Genomic DNA, 19532 nt, shown 5'->3' on the forward strand with positions numbered 1-19532 from the left:
TTTAATTTGTACAAGAAGTTAATATATGAAGTAAAACTTATGGCAGTACAAACTTTGCTAGTATCAATTTGGACACATATCTCGGAAGTTTTTTAAGCTCGTCTGGGGTTAAAAAAAGGTAAGGCAACTAGCCTACAACCACGAGTGATTTGTTTTTGAACCCCTGAAATTTGAAAATTGCACCCAGGTCCCAGTCAACACTCAGTCACTCATTCCTCACTCCTCTCTCTCTCTCTCTTCCTCACGCACTCACTCTCTCACGGTCTCAACTCTCACCTTCACGATCCAGAGTTCCAGACCACCACCGGCCACCAGCCCACCACCACGGTACCACTCATTGATTCACGGTTCGACTGTTTCAGTGTTCACTCTTTTCTCTCTCTCTCTCAACGCTGCAACCCACCAGGCGGCAGCCACAGCCCACCAACGCCACCAGTCCACCACCACCGCCCAACGCACCACCACTCTCTCTCTCTGCTGTTGTTGAAGACTTGAAGCTTGAAGGTTAGTTAGAAATTGAAAACCCCAAATTGAAAAACTAAACCCCCAAATTGAAAACCCCAAATTGAAAAACCCCAATACTTTTTATCAAATCATTGTGCTGCTGTTGAAGCAATCTGAAAGTTAGGAATTGAGTTTGAGTTTAGTTAGTTAGGAATTGTGTATATCATATATGAAGGGAATTGAGTTTAGTTTATTTAGCATAAGCTTGTTGCCCTGATGTAGGAATTGAGTTATAAGCTTGTTGTCTTGCTTTTCCTTTTGCTGAATTTAGTTTGTGTATATGAAATTGAATTGAAATTAGACTGGGAAATAAGCTTGTTGTCTTGGTTTGAGATTGGAAATTTGGAATGTGAAGGGAAATGAACGCGGGTAATTGCTCATTCCTTTGCTTTTCTTTGTTTCTGTTTTCTGTTTTCTCATTCTCGAGTGTTCTTTGTTTTTCCTTTTTTTAAGGTTTGTAATTTTTAAGGTTGTTGCTTATAAGTTATACGTTCTTGCTTTGCTCAACTGTAGTGTGAATCTCCAACCACTGTTAATTTCAACTGTCTGGTACCTGAGTGAATCTATACTGATTTTTTGGGGGTTGGAATTTGAACAATGCTTTTTCTGTTTTGTTTTCTCCCCATTGAATTAGGAGGAAATTTCACCAATTTATCATCAGATTCTAATTTTTCAATTCCTAGTAATTAAATTAAACCCCTTTTGGGGCTGTTTTTCATGTGGGGGGTTCTTTGATTTTGTTTTTTAAACTGTATTAGTGGGTGAATTGGTCTTTCTTGTTATGAAAATCTCTGCTGAACCATGAAACAGTTTGTGGCTCTGCTCTTTGGTAAATGATGTATAGTTAAACAAAGGAAACTTGAATTATCATCTGGTGAAATTTATGAATGCAGTACCTAGTAAATGGGAGCACTTTCATAAATTCTTGTATTGAAATGTTATCTACATTTTCATGTTGACAAATCATGATATGCTAAGCATCAAATTAAGCTGAAAGCTTCCCTGGGTTGACCCTTTTGTTCTAGTTTGCTTTTTGGTATTTTATATTACCGAGTATTTCATGAGCTTCATCATGCCTTGTGCTTGTGCAACTCTAAGAGGCTATAATGAATTTGCAGGATGGACTAATAGGCTTGTCTATTTAATCTTTGAGGGAAGAAAAAGCTCTAATAACACCAGATTTTTGTTCCACCAGATTTTGAACCCCCTGACCCCGGGGTCCTGGATCCGCCACTGAAGGCAAGTACCTCATTACTTCAGACTAAAGACTCACTCATATCTTGACATTCCACACATTCTAATGTTTAAGATGTTTTCATAGTGGAGGCAATTGATTTTTATTTTTTTTGAAATTGGAGGCAATTGATGCTATGGAATAATATGATTGGTTGAATATTTTGGCTCATTTTCAACTAAGTCCTACGAATATGAGAATAAGGATTTTTAATTAAAATAACATCTCAAATTATCATATAATGTAAGCTACATAATAATATCATATGTGCATGATTCTATTCAGGTTTGTCAACAACCCTACATACTCGTGAAGACAACACTCCTATCTACGCAACCTTAATCCTTATTTCTCTTTATTCTTTTTTTTTTGGAAAGGCTTATTTGTCTTTGTTCTTGCTCTTGAGCGTCAGATGCCTCTTTGGTGACAATATGATTGCAAGAGACAAGAAGAACAAGGTCTTTCCATGAAAGAACAATCCAACAGAGCAATCTTACCACCCGACCCGACCTACGTCCTATACTCAGGTTCAATTTTTCCTTACCCCAAATATTTTTTCTATTATTATTGTTAGATTAATTGATGAATTTCAATTCAGTTAAATTCTACCATTTCAAAATTTCCATTAAGTCAGTTACTTATTGAGAATTTGAGATTTAGGTTTATTTATATGAATAGTTGAGACATAGATTTTTTTGGGCTCATATTATATCTCTTTTGGTCCATGCATGTTATTGGACCTGGCTCCTCCTATAAGCTATGGGGCCCAAACTACTAAAACCCCTTATGCTTTGAATTAGGGAATTACTATTTTCACCACTCTAACTTTCTCTCTACACCACCCAACATTTTTAATTTCCAAAAACTAAAAAAAAAAAAACCAAACCACAAGTTGTGGTCTCACATCTCACTGGACTTGAAGCTGGTTCAACTTTCTCTCTCTACTCTGGTTCTGGCCCTCTCTGTCTCTCCTCGCAGGTGATTCTAGCTTCTGGGCAATTAGGTGAAGTTCACAAAATCGTATCTTTCATTCATTGGTCACTCTTGTGGCCACGTTTATTGATAAGTGTAGTTTGCAATTGGTAGAATAATTTATGCTCAAGAACTGTTTGATAAAATGTCTCAGAGAAACCTTGTTTGGTATCTCCTGAACAATGTGGTTGAACATGACAACTAGTTGCTTGACATAATGCCTGAAAGATTTACAACAAATTTTCTGTAATGATCAACATGATTATGACAGATTCATCTAATTGGTGGCTTTTGGTTTGAAATTATTGATATGATAGAATTCATCTGAAAGGAGGCATTTCATGCCTATTGACTTCTTTACCACTGTTTCATTTTAGCTTGGTAAACGTAGTTTTACACATGGATATTGCTATGAGAAGCATGACCATTTGAATACTGAGTGTATTGCGGCACCTCCCTTATTCATGTCACTTCTTTACTTGTGTATCCAGTTTGAACCTTGTTTCTTTTGTTCAAATGTGAAAATGTTTGGCTAGATTGACCTCTGGTCGTTATCTTTCTGCATATTAACTTAAGTTGTTTTCCTTAACCTGTACATTTATTTTCTTGGTGTATTTAGTTTTATATTTCAGTATTTATTTTGATTAGTTCAGACGCTCTTCTATAACTTAATATCAAATATTGTGATATCTATTTGACGAAAAAAATGTAGTGTAATTATCTCTCGGTGTGATGGTGCCTTCTGCACCTTCAAGGGCACAAATAAGGAGAGGTTAGGTAATGCTGTTGCAGATATTTTCCTCTGTCTACAATTCCTTGTAATCAAATCAACTCATCAATGGCCTCTTATTGAAAGTTGTCTCAAATGTGCTTACCACTAGTTTTATAGATTTTTTATTAGATTTTACTTCATGTAAAACAGAAAGGTTCTGATAATCCAAGAGACACTTTCTTTCGTTAGAACTACATGGAGTAGGTAAATTGAAATACCCCTCTGTGTTGCTGGCATATGCTATATGTTTAGGGAAATTTAACAGTGAATGATCATGCATCTGTAAATAATTGCTAATATGATGCAAATTGCCTTTAGTAAAAAACTATGGACCACTTTTCAAGTTCCACTGACAATACTGTATGAATAATCAATTTTGTAATCCATATTAAACTCCTGAAGTCCTGATACTACTATGGTTGCTCTACTGAGTTGATAATTCTAAATTGTACCTGTGATGTTCTTGATGGTATGACTTTTTATGTCCTGACATGTATATATTTACCAACTCTCCTAGGCTGGGGTTCTTTCTGGTTTGACCATACTAATTCTTGATAAGAAGAAAGAAAGACTAATGGCACAATCATTGAGCTTGATCTCTGGAGGCCTCGGATTTCGTCCAATTCCGATAACCAAAGTCAGTGTATCAGGAAGGTTTACACCCAGATCTTCAGCAGTGCTTCGCATTCGGGCTGTGCAGGAGAATGGTGGACCGCGTAGACTAGTGGACATAGTCAGGCTCATTCCTGAGCTCTCAAAGAACTACTTTAAAAGTCCTTCTCGCAGGGCCCTATTTGGCGGAATCTCATTGCTTGGTGGATTTTATGTTGCACAAACAATCTCTCTGTCTTTTGGAGCTTTAGGAGTCAATGATGTTATTGCAGCAGTTTTATGTGTTCTTCTTACAGAGTATGTTACAAAGTTTTATTACAGCCGGCCAAAAGTTACTTTCCCAATTGCTCTTCTCAACAACTTCAAAATGGGTTTCACCTATGGACTCTTCATTGATGCATTTAAGCTTGCCAGTTGATTCTTTAACATCTAAGTGCAACTTCTCAAGATTCCTGACAAACCTGACGACTCTTTGAGATCGGGTTGGTTGTGTTCGATCACCAAGCTTGTACATGTTAGAAATGGTTGACATCTAAATGCAACTTCTCAAGATACATGCTTACATGGTCGTCGCTCTCCAAATTTGGTCTGGATGTGTTTAACCACCAGGCTTGTACATATTAGAATTGAATCTAAGAACATCCTTCTATTTATTGTATATCAACCATTCCTGCAATCTATATGAATCTATAAAGCATTATATTTTTCCTTTACATTTCTTCTTTTTCATCAATTGTTTGGCTAATATGGTCTTTTCACTATTCTTTGGTACCTGATAGGTTCTAAATATTGTACCTTGTTATATTTGTGTCATGAGCCAATGACCACATTTGTAATGTTCTTGATTACATTTTTTATTTTTGTGGACCGTTCTTTGCAGTGGTTGTATGGACAATTTGGAAAGGTATGTGTGATGCTGACTTTGTAGGGGCACGGTTCAGCCTGTTGCTTTGATTCGCTGATCGCATGAGGTCTTGCATCAGGTGTGTGAAGCGCCATTGTTGTTACTTCAGTTGTTACTCAGCATTGGTGGCTTGGACCTTGGAAGCGTCCTCCGGATGGGTGGGTGGCTCTGAATGTGGATGGCAATTCCATGGGGAACCCGGTAGAGTTGGCTTTGGCGGTCTTGTGAGGAATGAGGCTAGCGATTGGTTGCTTGGTTTCCATTTTAGTATTGGCTTTTACTGTACAATGATGTTGGTTTCAGTAAAGTGCTTGGTTTCAATCATGTTAGTGCTAATACTAAAATTTTGAATTTGATTAAATTTTGAAGCTATTTCGAGATTTAAGAAATTGGAGGTCACAATTGTGACTTTTTTTAAAAACTAATTGTGACTTATTGATATGAGAGCAATTCAAAGAAGAATGACGAATGCGGCTTTGGCTCGGATGTTAGGCCAATTCGAGATCACACTTGGGAAATTTCTCATTTAGGGTTCAAATTATTATTGTTTAGGCATAAGGATGATTTTGGGATTGAAATATAGATCGTTTAAATCGAGCCAAAAGCATTGGTATACATAGTGTAGTTATTCAATCCCATTGGTGATCGATTAGCACGTGTGGGTAATTAATTTTCATTAATTGTTGTTTCTCTCCTTGGTATCATCAAGTCTAGGGGTGTTTACGGATTGGTTTCGATTGGTTTTGAAGGGAAAAGTAATTTACCAACCTCATTGGTTTTGTTATTTTATATCCAATTAGATTTGATCCTGTTTGGATTGAATCAGATTGAAATTTTTTTAATTTAACTATTTTTCCTCTGAGAGATTGTAGTATATAAATCTTAAAAATATATACTAAATATGACGATAAACCATTTATGGTATCAAATATAGCATTCGTAGATTATAATGTAGCCAATATTTTTAACAATTGTAATCATATTTGTTTACTTTTGATGCATATTTATTCAAGCAATAACTTGAAACTTTATTTATTCAAAATTATTTATTCAAATATATTTCAGAAATAAGTGTGTATCATATAATAATAAATATATAAACATATTAGGATGTAAATATGTAAATATGAATTATATATGATTATCTATAAATAATATTATATATATTTGCAAATGTTTGGTTTATATTGGATTGGTTCGTTTTTGAAAATAAAATCCAAAATCTGATCTAACTAATAAAAAAAAATCGGTTGATTTGGCTTGTGATTTGTTCGGCTTTCAGTTTGATCAAATTTCATATTTTTTCATCATTATTCAATTTTTATTAGATTAGATTGGTTATGAATGACTCTAAGTAGATCCAAAACTGGTAATCTATCACTTGTGCCAACTATGAAAACCTTTCAACACCAAATCCATTTTTCTAAGGTGTCTAAATATTTTATAAATGAAATCATTCCCACATTCTTTAAAACACATTTTAAGAGAGAAAGCCTACTTAAGAACTAAGTATGAACTCCCTAGTGAACTCTGAGCTAGAAAGCATTAAAAAAGATATTACAATTCTTCCTATCTTCAAGCTTGGGAAATTTTATTATCATCACCTAGAAACTTGTGTAAAGTTACACCTCTACTTTTTGACCTGTCACTTCAGGTTTTTTGTATTTTTTATATTTTTGAAAATTAAAATAGTTAATATATTATACAATTATTAAGTCAATAGTTAGAGAATGATTATGATTCATTTAAGATTAGCCCATGTGATAAATAAGGAAGCTAAATCTGAACACTGGATTCATGTTCATCATCTTCAAACCCCATCAGCAACCTAAAACCAAAACTTGTGCAGTTGGAGAAGAACACGGGATTCTTACTACACTTCTGCAACATTGAACCTCTTCAACATACTAATGGAACATTCCTGCTACTAGGGGTGTAAGGGGATTCAACCCGATCCGTGAATCCGATCAAACCGATCCGAACCGAACACATTATAGTGGGTTGGATTGGATCATCGGTTCGGTTCGATTTTTTTTACTGGATCCGATTACAATTGGTTCGGGTATTGGATTTTGGGATTTAAAAACCGATCAATCCGAACCAACCCAATGAGTTGAGAATTGTTATTTACATTTAGCCCAAATACTCCAGCCCATTACATTGCCTATTTATATTTGCATTGGAGATGTTGGTTTTATTTGGATCATATAGATTATGTCATTACTGAATGTTTTGTTCTTTGGAAATGTTGGATTTTTTCACATTTTTATAATAATTTTCGTGCAAATTTCTAAATAATATTTTTTTATTCCCAATCCGACCAACCGATCCGAACCAATCTAATTGAGATCGGTTCAGTTTGGTTCGGGTTTAGAAGAAAAAATTAGGAAATCCGAACCAACCCAAACCGAACATGTTTGATTGCTTCGGACATTTAAACACCCTAAATCCGAACTAAACCGGTCCGATTACACCCCTACCTGCTACTACGCTGCAACATAACCAACATTGATCATACGTTGATTTCACCACAACGTTCAAACTTTTTCTCTTTGCACAAAAACCCACAAAGCACTAACACTAAACAAATACAACACCTCCTTCCCCTCCACCGGTTTCCATCACCACCTTCATATCCCAACCTCCACTGAAGTTCCCTCTCCGCCACCGCCGTCAGACCTTCTTCCTCAAATCCAGCACCAGCAACCCCAACTCAGGTGAAAAGATGTTACCTTTGATGACCCCAATGTCTAGATCCGACGCATGGCTACTGAACCATTAAACACGCCTTGGCTGAGCTTGCTCTCGCAGCCGCCACCGCTCCCATGGCGGAGGCCAGACTCACCGTCGGGACCAGATCTGGATCTAAAAAAACGCAGCGACGGAGAAGGAGGTGGTTGGAGCTATTGACGGAGAGTTTAGATCAGGAAGCACGAGTAGGAAGAAAGAGATGTGTTGAAGATGACCACTGAACATAGATCTGAAGATGATGAAGATGGATGCGTGACCTTCATGACCTTCACGAAACTGATCTGAAGATGACGAAGCAGATCGACCCTCTAGTGTTCATCCTTTAAAGAACCTAATAGTGGAGGAAGAAGGTAACAAAAGATCTGAACAAGAGAGATGATGTGGAAGAAGGAATTTGTTTGGTGTTTTTTGGGTTAATTTGTGTTGATTTGATGTTTTTCTCCGGTGAGCTTGACGTTGGTGATGGTGGTGGGTGGGTTCTGGGGTCTCTCTGATTTTTCTTGTTAATTTTTTGTTCAATCAACTCAGCCCCATATCTCACTGTCTTCTTCCGGCTTGCATATGTTCTGGAAATGTTGATGATTTTTTTTTTATGAGACTGGAAATGTTGATGATGAAGAAACTCTAACCTAACTGGAGTTCATCATGATTAACTATAATCATTCACTAACTATTTCCCTAATTATATCATAATATATTAAATATTTTTATTTTTATAAAATATAAATTACCTGCTAAACTTCCTATTGCAGGTCAAAAAGCAGATGTGCAACCATGCACAAAGTTTTAGAGGATCATAATAAATCCCTCCTTCAAGCTTGATCTTCATTTCTTTCTTCTTTTTGTATGGTGTTGTTGTTTTCATCAAAACCATGTAAAGTTCAAGGAGTATTCAAAATTGGTACAGTCGGTGGAACCTTTTTTTCAAAGTTTAGTGCTTTTTATGTGTTTGAGAAGTAGTAATCGCACTTCAATGGCTAACGGTAGAACCAAGAGCTCTTCTAACTCTTAAAACAAAGGAAATTCTAAGCATAGAGAGGACTATCCTCGAAGGACAATTGTCTCGGAGCAGTCACATCGTCCAAATGTAAATGTGATATTGCCTGTATTTCTCCCACCACCTATGTCTCCAATTGTTGGTCAAATCATGGATGACACACACCTTTGACATGGAGGTTATTTCGAGCTAGAGGTTCGAGAATGCCGAGATATATGCCCTCAGGGTTACCTGCTCCATCTTTCTTCTCGAATCGTTTGTTTTCGAATATTGCAGGTATGGGAATGCCTCCACCTTTCTTCTCAAATATGACTACAACTACAATGGGTTGACCCATGAAAACTCGCATAAAACACTAAAAAATATATTGAAAACTGTTTTTTTAATAAAAAAAGAGATGTCTCGGACGGTTGACCTGCCTTTGCCTAGCTATGCATTAGCCCGCAGAGTTTGGTGGGTTCACAGGTCAAACAGATTGGTAGTTTCATCAAAATATCCAACTTGCCCCACGAGGCAAGTTAAGTGAGTTGAGAACCCATTATGTCATTTCTATTTGAAAGAAAAAAAAATACAATTCCAAATGTCGAAATCTTTGAAGTATAAAACAATTAGCTTCCAAAACTAGAAATAGAAAAAGTTTAAATTTTTTTTCTTGGGAATTATACTTTTAAAATTTGAACTTTCAAAATCAAAATAATAAATAAAATGTTACACTATCAAAAGTTGAAATTTCGAAAGTATAAAAAAGTCCTCGAATGATAATTGTAAGAGTTGGTCGACATATGTGTTGAGAAGGGGAGGTCAGGAATCAACCTTGGAGGACTGTAGTTTATCTTTCTGATGTAAAAAACATAAAAAAAATTAGCTTTTAAATTTTATTTTTTATTTTTTTCCTTTAGAAAACTAACAAAAGATGAAAACACTATAAAACTGATAGAGAATCCTTCAACGGAATTGTTTCCAGCTCCACATTAGCTTTTAAAATTTAAACTTCCAGAAATAAACAATTTTACACAATCGAACGAAAAAAACATACACTTTTGTGAGCACAAAAAATATTTCCATAAGAACTTTTATAATGATATTTTTGGAAGAATGTTTTTAGGGTATATAAATAGTAATTTTAGATGTGCAAAAAGTTATCCCAAAACTAATGAACACACTCACATTGAGAATTGAGATAGCTTTCCTCTCACCCAAGGATATTTTTTTTTTTTGAAAGTAAGGATATTCATAAAAATACTATTTAGGCTTAAATGCATTATGTGCCCCTGATGTTTCAGGGGCGTGCAAATGACACCCCTCTTCTAATTTTGTCGACGTTTGTACCCTCAATGTTTTGAGAAAGTATAGCGAATGCCCCTCCGTCAAATTGACGTTAAAAAACTAACGGAGGGGCTGACGTGGCTTTTCTTTTTTATTTTATTTCCTCAGATGACACGTCATTAAATAAAAATCAGAAACTTCAAAAGGGGTGGGGGAGATTCGAACCCAGGACTTGAAAGTGACAAAACACAAACTTTACCAGTTGAGCTACACAAACAATTAATAATATTGCGAACAAAGATTTATTTATATCATGTTTACTCATCAAAATGCAATAAACATTTTTTTTTGACAGATCAAAATGCAATAAACATAAACCCAGATAATTCTCACAATTTCATTCCCTTCATCTTCATCCAAACACCATATCCATGGGAGTTGGGTTTGGGGCCCCCCCTATGGGGCTCCGCGCCCCACTTAAAGTGGGGAAATTACGGAAAAACCCCCTTTACAAGAATACGGAATATTAAATTTCGTATTCAATACGGAATATAAAGTTCCGTATTATATTACTATGTAAATGACAGGGGTTTTTCCAAAACCCATTTCAGCGCTCCAAAACATTTCAAACCCTTGCTCTCCAATCTTCGAGACCGACGATCTCCTTGCCTCAATCATCATCTGGAAAGTGTACCATCGTCTCCATCATCAAACCCATTCTCCCCATTCATTGCATTGAACCTAGAGGTAAGTAAGTTTGGATTTCAACTTGAATTCACCATTTAACTTGGAATTATGGAATCTTGCAACCCTAGGGTAGTCGATTTATGCTTAAGTAGATGTTATGTTGGCTGAAATTGTGTATAAATTGGCCTTTGGGGCGAGTTCCATTCATGCAATGTCGTTAATGGATCTCTGGTTCGATACGGAACATAATGTTCCGTATTCAATATGAAACTTAATGTTCCGTATTGGATACGAAACTTAATGTTCCGTATTGGATATGAAACTTAATGTTCCGTATTTGGTGTCTGTTTAGAGTTATAAACTTAATTTATAAAATGTTTTTATAAAACTTAATATAATTAGCTTAGTTTATTTATAAAACCTAATCTAATTAGCTTAGTTAATTTATAAAATGTTTTTAATTTAGTTATAAACATCGTGAATTATTTAGTGATTTTATTTAGAGATTTAATTGAGAAATTTAGTAATTGAGCGAGTATAATTTATTCAGTGAATTTATTTAGAAAATGTTTGCTCTGAATATATAGTGAGAATGAAGAACAGAAAGAGGTCTCGAGCTAGTGAGGATGCGGGGCCTACAGAGGATAGACACTGGCGATTACATGCTTCTAGCCGGCGCGGCGATCAAGCTGCGACCTCTCACGCGGTTGAGGCTTCAGCTCCAGCTCCAGTTGATTCTATGCAGTCGCCCATGGTAGAGGCTTCAGCTCCAGCTCCAGTTGAGCCTACTGATCGAGTTCCTACTCCGCCGTCTCCCATGGTTGAGGTACCTCGCCATGAGTCAGCAGGCGAGGAGTCATCAGGCGAGTCGTCATCCGGCGATGAGTCATCCGGCGATGAGTCATCCGACGAGGAGTCATCCGGCGAGGAGGGGTCATATGACGAGGATAGTATTCCTCCTCCTGATGTTGATGCTGATGTCGTGCCAGAGGCACAGGGTGGCTGTAACACCCCAATTTCTCAACTGAGGAGTCACATTAGTAACCTAACAAAGTCTAAGGACCAATCTGCAATCCCTAAAAACCAAGGGAATTTTTTTTTCTGTAAAACAACTAAACACTTCGGCTAAAAGGTTGGAAACATACCATAACTTTATTTAGATAACTTGTTTCCCGATATACAGTAATAATAGTTTACAATACCATAAGTAAGGTTCAGAATAAACATGCGCACTTTAACAGTGGCGGAAGCAAGACTTTAATAACAGAGTTCTCATAAAGTAAAAGAGACTCCAACATAATCCACAAGAAGAGAAGCAAAGCTGCTTCTCATACCTCTACTCCACCGCTTACAACTCGATCTCCAACTCGAGTAGCTATGCCTCGGCGGAAGGATCTCCATCGCCTAATAGCGTTAAGCGCCCAAACAACAAGTAGCAAATAGAAAGGGTTAACTCCATGCAATTACCATGTATAAAAGAGAAAAATCATGCTGTTCGAATTTAATTACCTGGCATGGTAAATAACTAGCAACATAACTCAACTCATATATCAACAACTTAAACATAAATCGGACTCAGATAATAATAACCTCAACAATGTAACATCAAATCAGATATCAATAAACCAATACGAAAATCCAACAACATAGGGTCAGGTGTTAGTTCCCTATAATGCAACTATATGCTGCTAACAAAATGGATCGATCAATATCGTCTCTCAAGACGGGACAATGATAGGACACACCTCCTCATCGCCACTTATAACGTCATACATGACGGGACAATCATAGGACACACCTCCTAATCGCCACTTAACGTCACACAAGACGGGACAATCATAGGACACACCTCCTGATCGCCACTTAGCATCTCGCAAGATGGGACAATGATAGGACACACCTCCTCATCGCCACTTGACTCAAGCCCTATATGCCAAGTCAGACAATAACAAAGCCCACCCAAGGACCAATCCAAAGTAACCACATGTTCCATCCACTAGGAAGCAGTAACGACAGAAACCAGTAAACGGCCGAAGCCTCTCAGAAAACATTTTCCAAATTCAGCATAATAATCATAATCATCTGCCAATCAATATAAACATCTTCATCTCAAACACAGGCAGTGCGATAAAAGCATGCAAGACTCAAAGACGCTCTAAAACCGAGTTACCCTTACCTTCGTGAGTAGAAGTTGGGCATGGAAATTGCGAACCTAGAACAAAGAAAACACAATCATCAACACAAGCTTCACTAGGAGCAACACGATCTACTAATACTAATCGAAATCGTAAAGAAAGCCTCTAAAGCTTCAGAGTTCCTATTTAGGCACAAATTGACAACGGAGACTTCGTTCGCTAAAACGAGCATAACTCGAGCTACAGAACTCAGAATGACACGAAACCGGCGCCAAAATTTCGACAATTGAAAGAGCTACGCAATGGCTCAGGTCATAGAGACCCAAAAATTATTTTTGGACACGGTACCCAAGCAATTAGGTTTCGGCCACTATGGAAAATAGAGTTTTCGAACTTTTTCTTCGATCTAAATCAATTCACAAGGTAGTTTTAGGGTAAAACTAAGGCAAAGAAATTGTCGGAACAATTTTCGGACAATCGGGTCGAAATACGACTATCCAGGGGCATTTTGGTCCAAAATAAAGGCTCAAAACTTCAAAGTTATCAGTTCGGAAAACAAATTTGACAGCAACGATCCTCATGATATCCGTGACAACAAATCCTAAAGGCACGAAGTCAGATTAAGTCTTTTCGACAATAAAGTTTCGAAATGTGAGACAAAAAGAGTTTTGAGTCAATTTTTCAGATCCTGGACAACTGAATCGCAATCAGAGTTTACTGACAGAGGTTTTAGACTCAGGGGAACATAAGGAACATAACCCAAGCGAGAAATCAGAGAAATCGGACAATTTTAGAAAAAGCTCAAAACTTAGAGCACAGAAACGACTTCAGAAACTCAGCAGAAACAGAAATCAGAGGCAGGATTCATGATAGTTACCTCGATACCTAGAAGTAGGGACGAACTGCACGAAGATTGGTCAAGTTTTCGCGGAAATCTCCTCCCCCCTTGCTCCCCACGAAATCAGCCACAAATGGAAAGAAAATGAGAGGATTTTGCTTTTTCGCGCTATTTATAGGCGGGTGAAATCGCGGGAAAATGAAAATTTCGCGATTCCGATTTTTGCAGCACGATCACCGAGAAATTCTAAGAGAGATTCTGGCGTCAGAATTCCAGAACTCAAAACAAATATCTAGGATTTGGGAAAAACGATATCGAAAAACTCAAAAGCGGTGTCGGTTAATCTGCCCCGAAAAACTACTTTTTGCTGTGATGCTCAAACGACAAAACTTCCAACTGAAGAAAGATTGGAAACGTCGAAACAAGTCTGGCAACATGGACGGAATCTTCGTTAGAAGTCCCGAATAGAAAAAGTCTTCATCCATTGCTCGAAAATAGGGTTTCGAAGCAAAGAAATTAGCGTCGGCGGACATCCGAAAAGTGAAACCTATCGTGCGTACAGTCCAGAGTTCCGAAATGAAACGCTGGTCGAAGGAAAAATAAAGAAAATCTTTAAATTTTCCAAGGATTCGAAATCTCACTTAAAACGTTGCTCTAAAGCGAAATTAGCCTATTCTGGACACGCTTGCCATAAGGCGGGTGTGCAGACGACTCGCTCTAATTCCTAAAATGACTACGCAACATTCCTCAAGCAATTCCTGAACTTTCTTCTTCTTTAATCTTTCTCAAATATCAAACTCCTGTCACGCTTACACTGGTTCTACGCGTGAGTCGGAAATTAGCTTGTTCTGAAAATCCAGGTCTTACAATACTACCCCCCAAAAAGAAAGTTTCGTCCTCGAAACTTAAGGCTCAGTGAAGAGTTCCGGATACTGTTCCTTCATCCTCTCTTCTAGTTCCCAAGTAGCATCGCCCGTGACTTGGTTCCAAATCACTTTTACCAGAGGAACCTGCTTGTTCCTCAACTGCTTGATCCTACGTTCCTCAATCCTCATTGGTGCCACTTCAAAAGACAAGTTGTCTCTAAGCTGAATATCATCTTCCTTGATGATGTGAGAGGGATCAGGAATATACTTCCTCAATTGTGACACGTGTAGCACATCATGAATCTTGGAAAGAAAAGGTGGCAACGCAATCCGATAAGCTACTTTACCGACTCGCTCGATAATCTGATACGGTCCAATGAACTTCGGTGTCAGCTTCCTCGACTTTATCGCTCTTCCCACTCCGGTAGTTGGTGTCACGCGAAGAAACACATGGTCTCCCGCCTCAAACTCTAACTCTCTCCGTCGTGTGTCAGCATAACTCTTCTGTCGACTCTGTGACGTCCTCATCTTCTCTTGTATTTGCTTCACTTTCTCAGTAGTTTGTTGTACTAATTCAGGTCCAACGAGAAGATGTTCGCCATCTTGAAACCAACATAAAGGAGTTCTACATCTCCTCCCATACAAAGCCTCATAAGGTGCCATTCCAATACTAGCATGAAAACTGTTGTTATAAGTAACCTCGATCAACGGCAACAGCTCATCCCAGCTTTCTTGACTATCCAGAACACAGGCTCGCAGCAAGTCTTCCAATGACTGTATTGTCCTCTCTGTCTGTCCATCCGTCTGAGGGTGATAGGCAGAGCTCAACCTCAACTTCGTCCCAAGCGCCTCGTGCAACGCCTTCCAGAAATGCGAAGTAAACTTCGGATCTCTGTCAGAAACAATACTCGATGGTACTCCATGAAGTCGTACAATCTCAGCGACATACACTTTTGCAAGTGCCTCCACATTGAACGTGGTCTTCACCGGTATGAAATGTGCTGACTTCGTCAGACGGTCCACAATGACCCAAATGGAATCAAATCTCTTCCTCGTAGCTGGCAAAGCTACCACGAAATCCATAGAGATACTGTCCCACTTCCACTCCGGCACATCAAGTGACTGCAACATACCCGCAGGCTTTTGATGTTCTATCTTCGCCTTCTGACATGTCAGACATGCCGCCACAAACTCTGCTACATTCTTCTTCATTCCTGGCCACCAAAAATTCAACTTTAGATCTTGATACATCTTTGTCGATCCCGGATGAATACTCAATCTGCTCTTGTGACCTTCGTCAAGAATCATCCTTCTCAACTCCATGTCCAATGGTACGCAGACACGTCCTTTGCAACGCAGAATGTTGTCGGTTCCTACCTCAAAATCCGGCGCTTTTCCCAAAATGATCAAGTTCCGTTTCTCGATCAGCTCCTCATCTAACAGTTGTTTCACCTTGATCTCGTTCAGAAAATCACTAGTGATCGTCACCATCCCAAAGCTCAATTTTCCAGGTGTCACTTGCATACCCAAACTGAGGTCGCGAAAAGTCTCGATAAGTTCCAATTCCTTAATCATCAACGATGAAACATGAATTGTCTGGCGACTCAGTGCGTCTGCTACAACATTTGCTTTTCCTGGGTGGTACAACAAAGTGAAATCATAGTCCTTGATGAATTCCACCCAACGCCTTTGTCTCATATTCAGATCCTTCTGATCGAACAGGTACTTCAAGCTCTTATGATCACTAAAAACAGTGAAAGTGCTCCCATAAAGATAGTGCCTCCAAATCTTGAGCGCAAATACCACAGCCGCTAACTCCAAATCGTGCGTAGGATAGTTCCGTTCATGTATCTTCAATTGCCTTGAAGAATAAGCCACAGCCTTTCGGTGTTGCATCAACACACAACCCAAACCTTGGTACGAAGCATCGCAGTAAACCTCGTAGGGTTCCTTCTCTTGTGGTAATGTCAGAACTGGCGCGGTCGTCAAACGCTTCTTCATATCTTGGAAACTCTGTTCACAATCCTCTGTCCAAGCAAAAGGTTGGTTCTTCCGGGTGAGTTTCGTCAATGGTCCTGCAATCTTAGCAAAACCTTCGATGAATCGTCGGTAATATCCAGCTAAACCGATGAAACTCCTTATATCTGTCACAGTCTTAGGACGCTCCCATGCAATTACCGCTTCAACTTTACTGGGATCCACAGCAATGCCCTCCTTTGAGATGACATGCCCTAAAAACTTTACTTCTTCGAGCCAAAATTCACACTTTGTCGCGTTAGCATACAATACCTTCTCCCGAAGAACTTGTAAAACTTGTCGCAGATGCTCCTCGTGTTCTTCACGATTCCTTGAGTAGATCAAGATGTCGTCGATGAACACCACAACAAAGCGATCCAAGAATGGATGAAAGATCCTATTCATGTAGTCCATGAATACAGCTGGTGCATTCGTAACTCCAAACGGCATCACCAAGTACTCATAGTGCCCATAGCGTGTCCTAAACGCCGTCTTTTGAATATCCTCATCCTTGACTCTAATCTGGTGATATCCCGATCTCAGGTCAATCTTCGAGAAAATAGCAGCACCCTTCAACTGATCCATCAAATCGTCAATCCTTGGCAACGGATAACGGTTCTTTATCGTGACTTTGTTCAACTGTCGATAATCCACACAAAGTCGCGATCTTCCGTCTTTCTTCTTCACAAGCAGCACTGGCGCTCCCCACGGAGAAACGCTAGGTCGGATAAACCCCTTCTTGGTTAAATCTTCGAGTTGACTCTTCAGCTCAGTCAGTTCTGCCGGTGCCATACGATACGGTGCGATTGATATAGGTCCAGTGCCTGGGACTATATCAATTGTGAACTCCATATCTCTGACCGGAGGTATTCCAGGTACGTCTTCGGGGAACACATCCTCGAAATCTTGCACAACAGCAATTCCGTGTACTCCATTCTCCTTAGCTTCCACCACGGTTGTAGACATGAGAGAACTCAAAGCTCCTTTCCTCAAAGAAAGCTTTGAAAAGTACGAGTTCAGGAACTCAGCGAGTCCAGCATCGGGAAAGATAACTACCTTATTGGCGCAATCAAGAAGAACATGATGGTGGGACAACCAATACATGCCTATGATCACATCCAATCCCTAGAGGGGTAAGCAGGTCAAGTTAGCTACAACGTTCTCTACCTAATACATGTTGTTCGATAATAACTAACTATGTATATACTTATATCAGATGTATAATTAACAATAACTAGCATAAGGTTATTCACTTACGAATAACCTTCAAAAATAATCTATATAAACAGTAATCAAGCACACTCTTCCTCCGATTGACACCCCATCAATCGGTCTCAGAGTTCAAACATCTTAAGCAGGCACTCTACCCAAAAGCTCTGGTTTTCTAGACCAAAGCTCTGATACCACAATTGTAACACCCCAATTTCTCAACTGAGGAGTCACATTAGTAACCTAACAAAGTCTAAGGACCAATCTGCAATCCCTAAAAACCAAGGGAATTTTTTTTTCTGTAAAACAACTAAACACTTCGGCTAAAAGGTTGGAAACATACCATAACTTTATTTAGATAACTTGTTTCCCGATATACAGTAATAATAGTTTACAATACCATAAGTAAGGTTCAGAATAAACATGCGCACTTTAACAGTGGCGGAAGCAAGACTTTAATAACAGAGTTCTCATAAAGTAAAAGAGACTCCAACATAATCCACAAGAAGAGAAGCAAAGCTGCTTCTCATACCTCTACTCCACCGCTTACAACTCGATCTCCAACTCGAGTAGCTATGCCTCGGCGGAAGGATCTCCATCGCCTAATAGCGTTAAGCGCCCAAACAACAAGTAGCAAATAGAAAGGGTTAACTCCATGCAATTACCATGTATAAAAGAGAAAAATCATGCTGTTCGAATTTAATTACCTGGCATGGTAAATAACTAGCAACATAACTCAACTCATATATCAACAACTTAAACATAAATCGGACTCAGATAATAATAACCTCAACAATGTAACATCAAATCAGATATCAATAAACCAATACGAAAATCCAACAACATAGGGTCAGGTGTTAGTTCCCTATAATGCAACTATATGCTGCTAACAAAATGGATCGATCAATATCGTCTCTCAAGACGGGACAATGATAGGACACACCTCCTCATCGCCACTTATAACGTCATACATGACGGGACAATCATAGGACACACCTCCTAATCGCCACTTAACGTCACACAAGACGGGACAATCATAGGACACACCTCCTGATCGCCACTTAGCATCTCGCAAGATGGGACAATGATAGGACACACCTCCTCATCGCCACTTGACTCAAGCCCTATATGCCAAGTCAGACAATAACAAAGCCCACCCAAGGACCAATCCAAAGTAACCACATGTTCCATCCACTAGGAAGCAGTAACGACAGAAACCAGTAAACGGCCGAAGCCTCTCAGAAAACATTTTCCAAATTCAGCATAATAATCATAATCATCTGCCAATCAATATAAACATCTTCATCTCAAACACAGGCAGTGCGATAAAAGCATGCAAGACTCAAAGACGCTCTAAAACCGAGTTACCCTTACCTTCGTGAGTAGAAGTTGGGCATGGAAATTGCGAACCTAGAACAAAGAAAACACAATCATCAACACAAGCTTCACTAGGAGCAACACGATCTACTAATACTAATCGAAATCGTAAAGAAAGCCTCTAAAGCTTCAGAGTTCCTATTTAGGCACAAATTGACAACGGAGACTTCGTTCGCTAAAACGAGCATAACTCGAGCTACAGAACTCAGAATGACACGAAACCGGCGCCAAAATTTCGACAATTGAAAGAGCTACGCAATGGCTCAGGTCATAGAGACCCAAAAATTATTTTTGGACACGGTACCCAAGCAATTAGGTTTCGGCCACTATGGAAAATAGAGTTTTCGAACTTTTTCTTCGATCTAAATCAATTCACAAGGTAGTTTTAGGGT

The 19532-nt window shown here is 38.7% G+C and overlaps 1 protein-coding gene across 2 annotated transcripts; it reads left to right on the forward strand.

The window, feature by feature from the left end:
- Positions 1-166: 166 nt before the first annotated feature.
- Positions 167-4807, forward strand: LOC130723138 (uncharacterized protein ycf20). Of its 2 annotated transcripts, XM_057574096.1 has the most exons (4): positions 167-504; positions 1623-1743; positions 2151-2265; positions 4000-4807. In XM_057574096.1, exon 4 carries the CDS (start codon positions 4057-4059, stop codon positions 4510-4512), a length of 456 nt encoding a protein of 151 aa, XP_057430079.1. In that variant the 5' UTR covers positions 167-504; positions 1623-1743; positions 2151-2265; positions 4000-4056; the 3' UTR covers positions 4513-4807. The 2 variants fall into 2 exon arrangements, with proteins under 2 accessions (XP_057430079.1, XP_057430080.1); XM_057574097.1 differs by lacking the exons at positions 167-504; positions 1623-1743 and having other exon boundaries at positions 2116-2265.
- Positions 4808-19532: the final 14725 nt, after the last annotated feature.

Source organism: Lotus japonicus, chromosome 6 (assembly GCF_012489685.1).
Source record: "Lotus japonicus ecotype B-129 chromosome 6, LjGifu_v1.2".
Classification (NCBI taxonomy): Eukaryota; Viridiplantae; Streptophyta; class Magnoliopsida; order Fabales; family Fabaceae; genus Lotus; species Lotus japonicus.

Excerpts from the sequence above, each read along its gene's own strand:
- LOC130723138 (XM_057574096.1), top strand. The coding sequence starts at position 4,057 with ATGGCACAATCATTGAGCTTGATCTCTGGAGGCCTCGGATTTCGTCCA.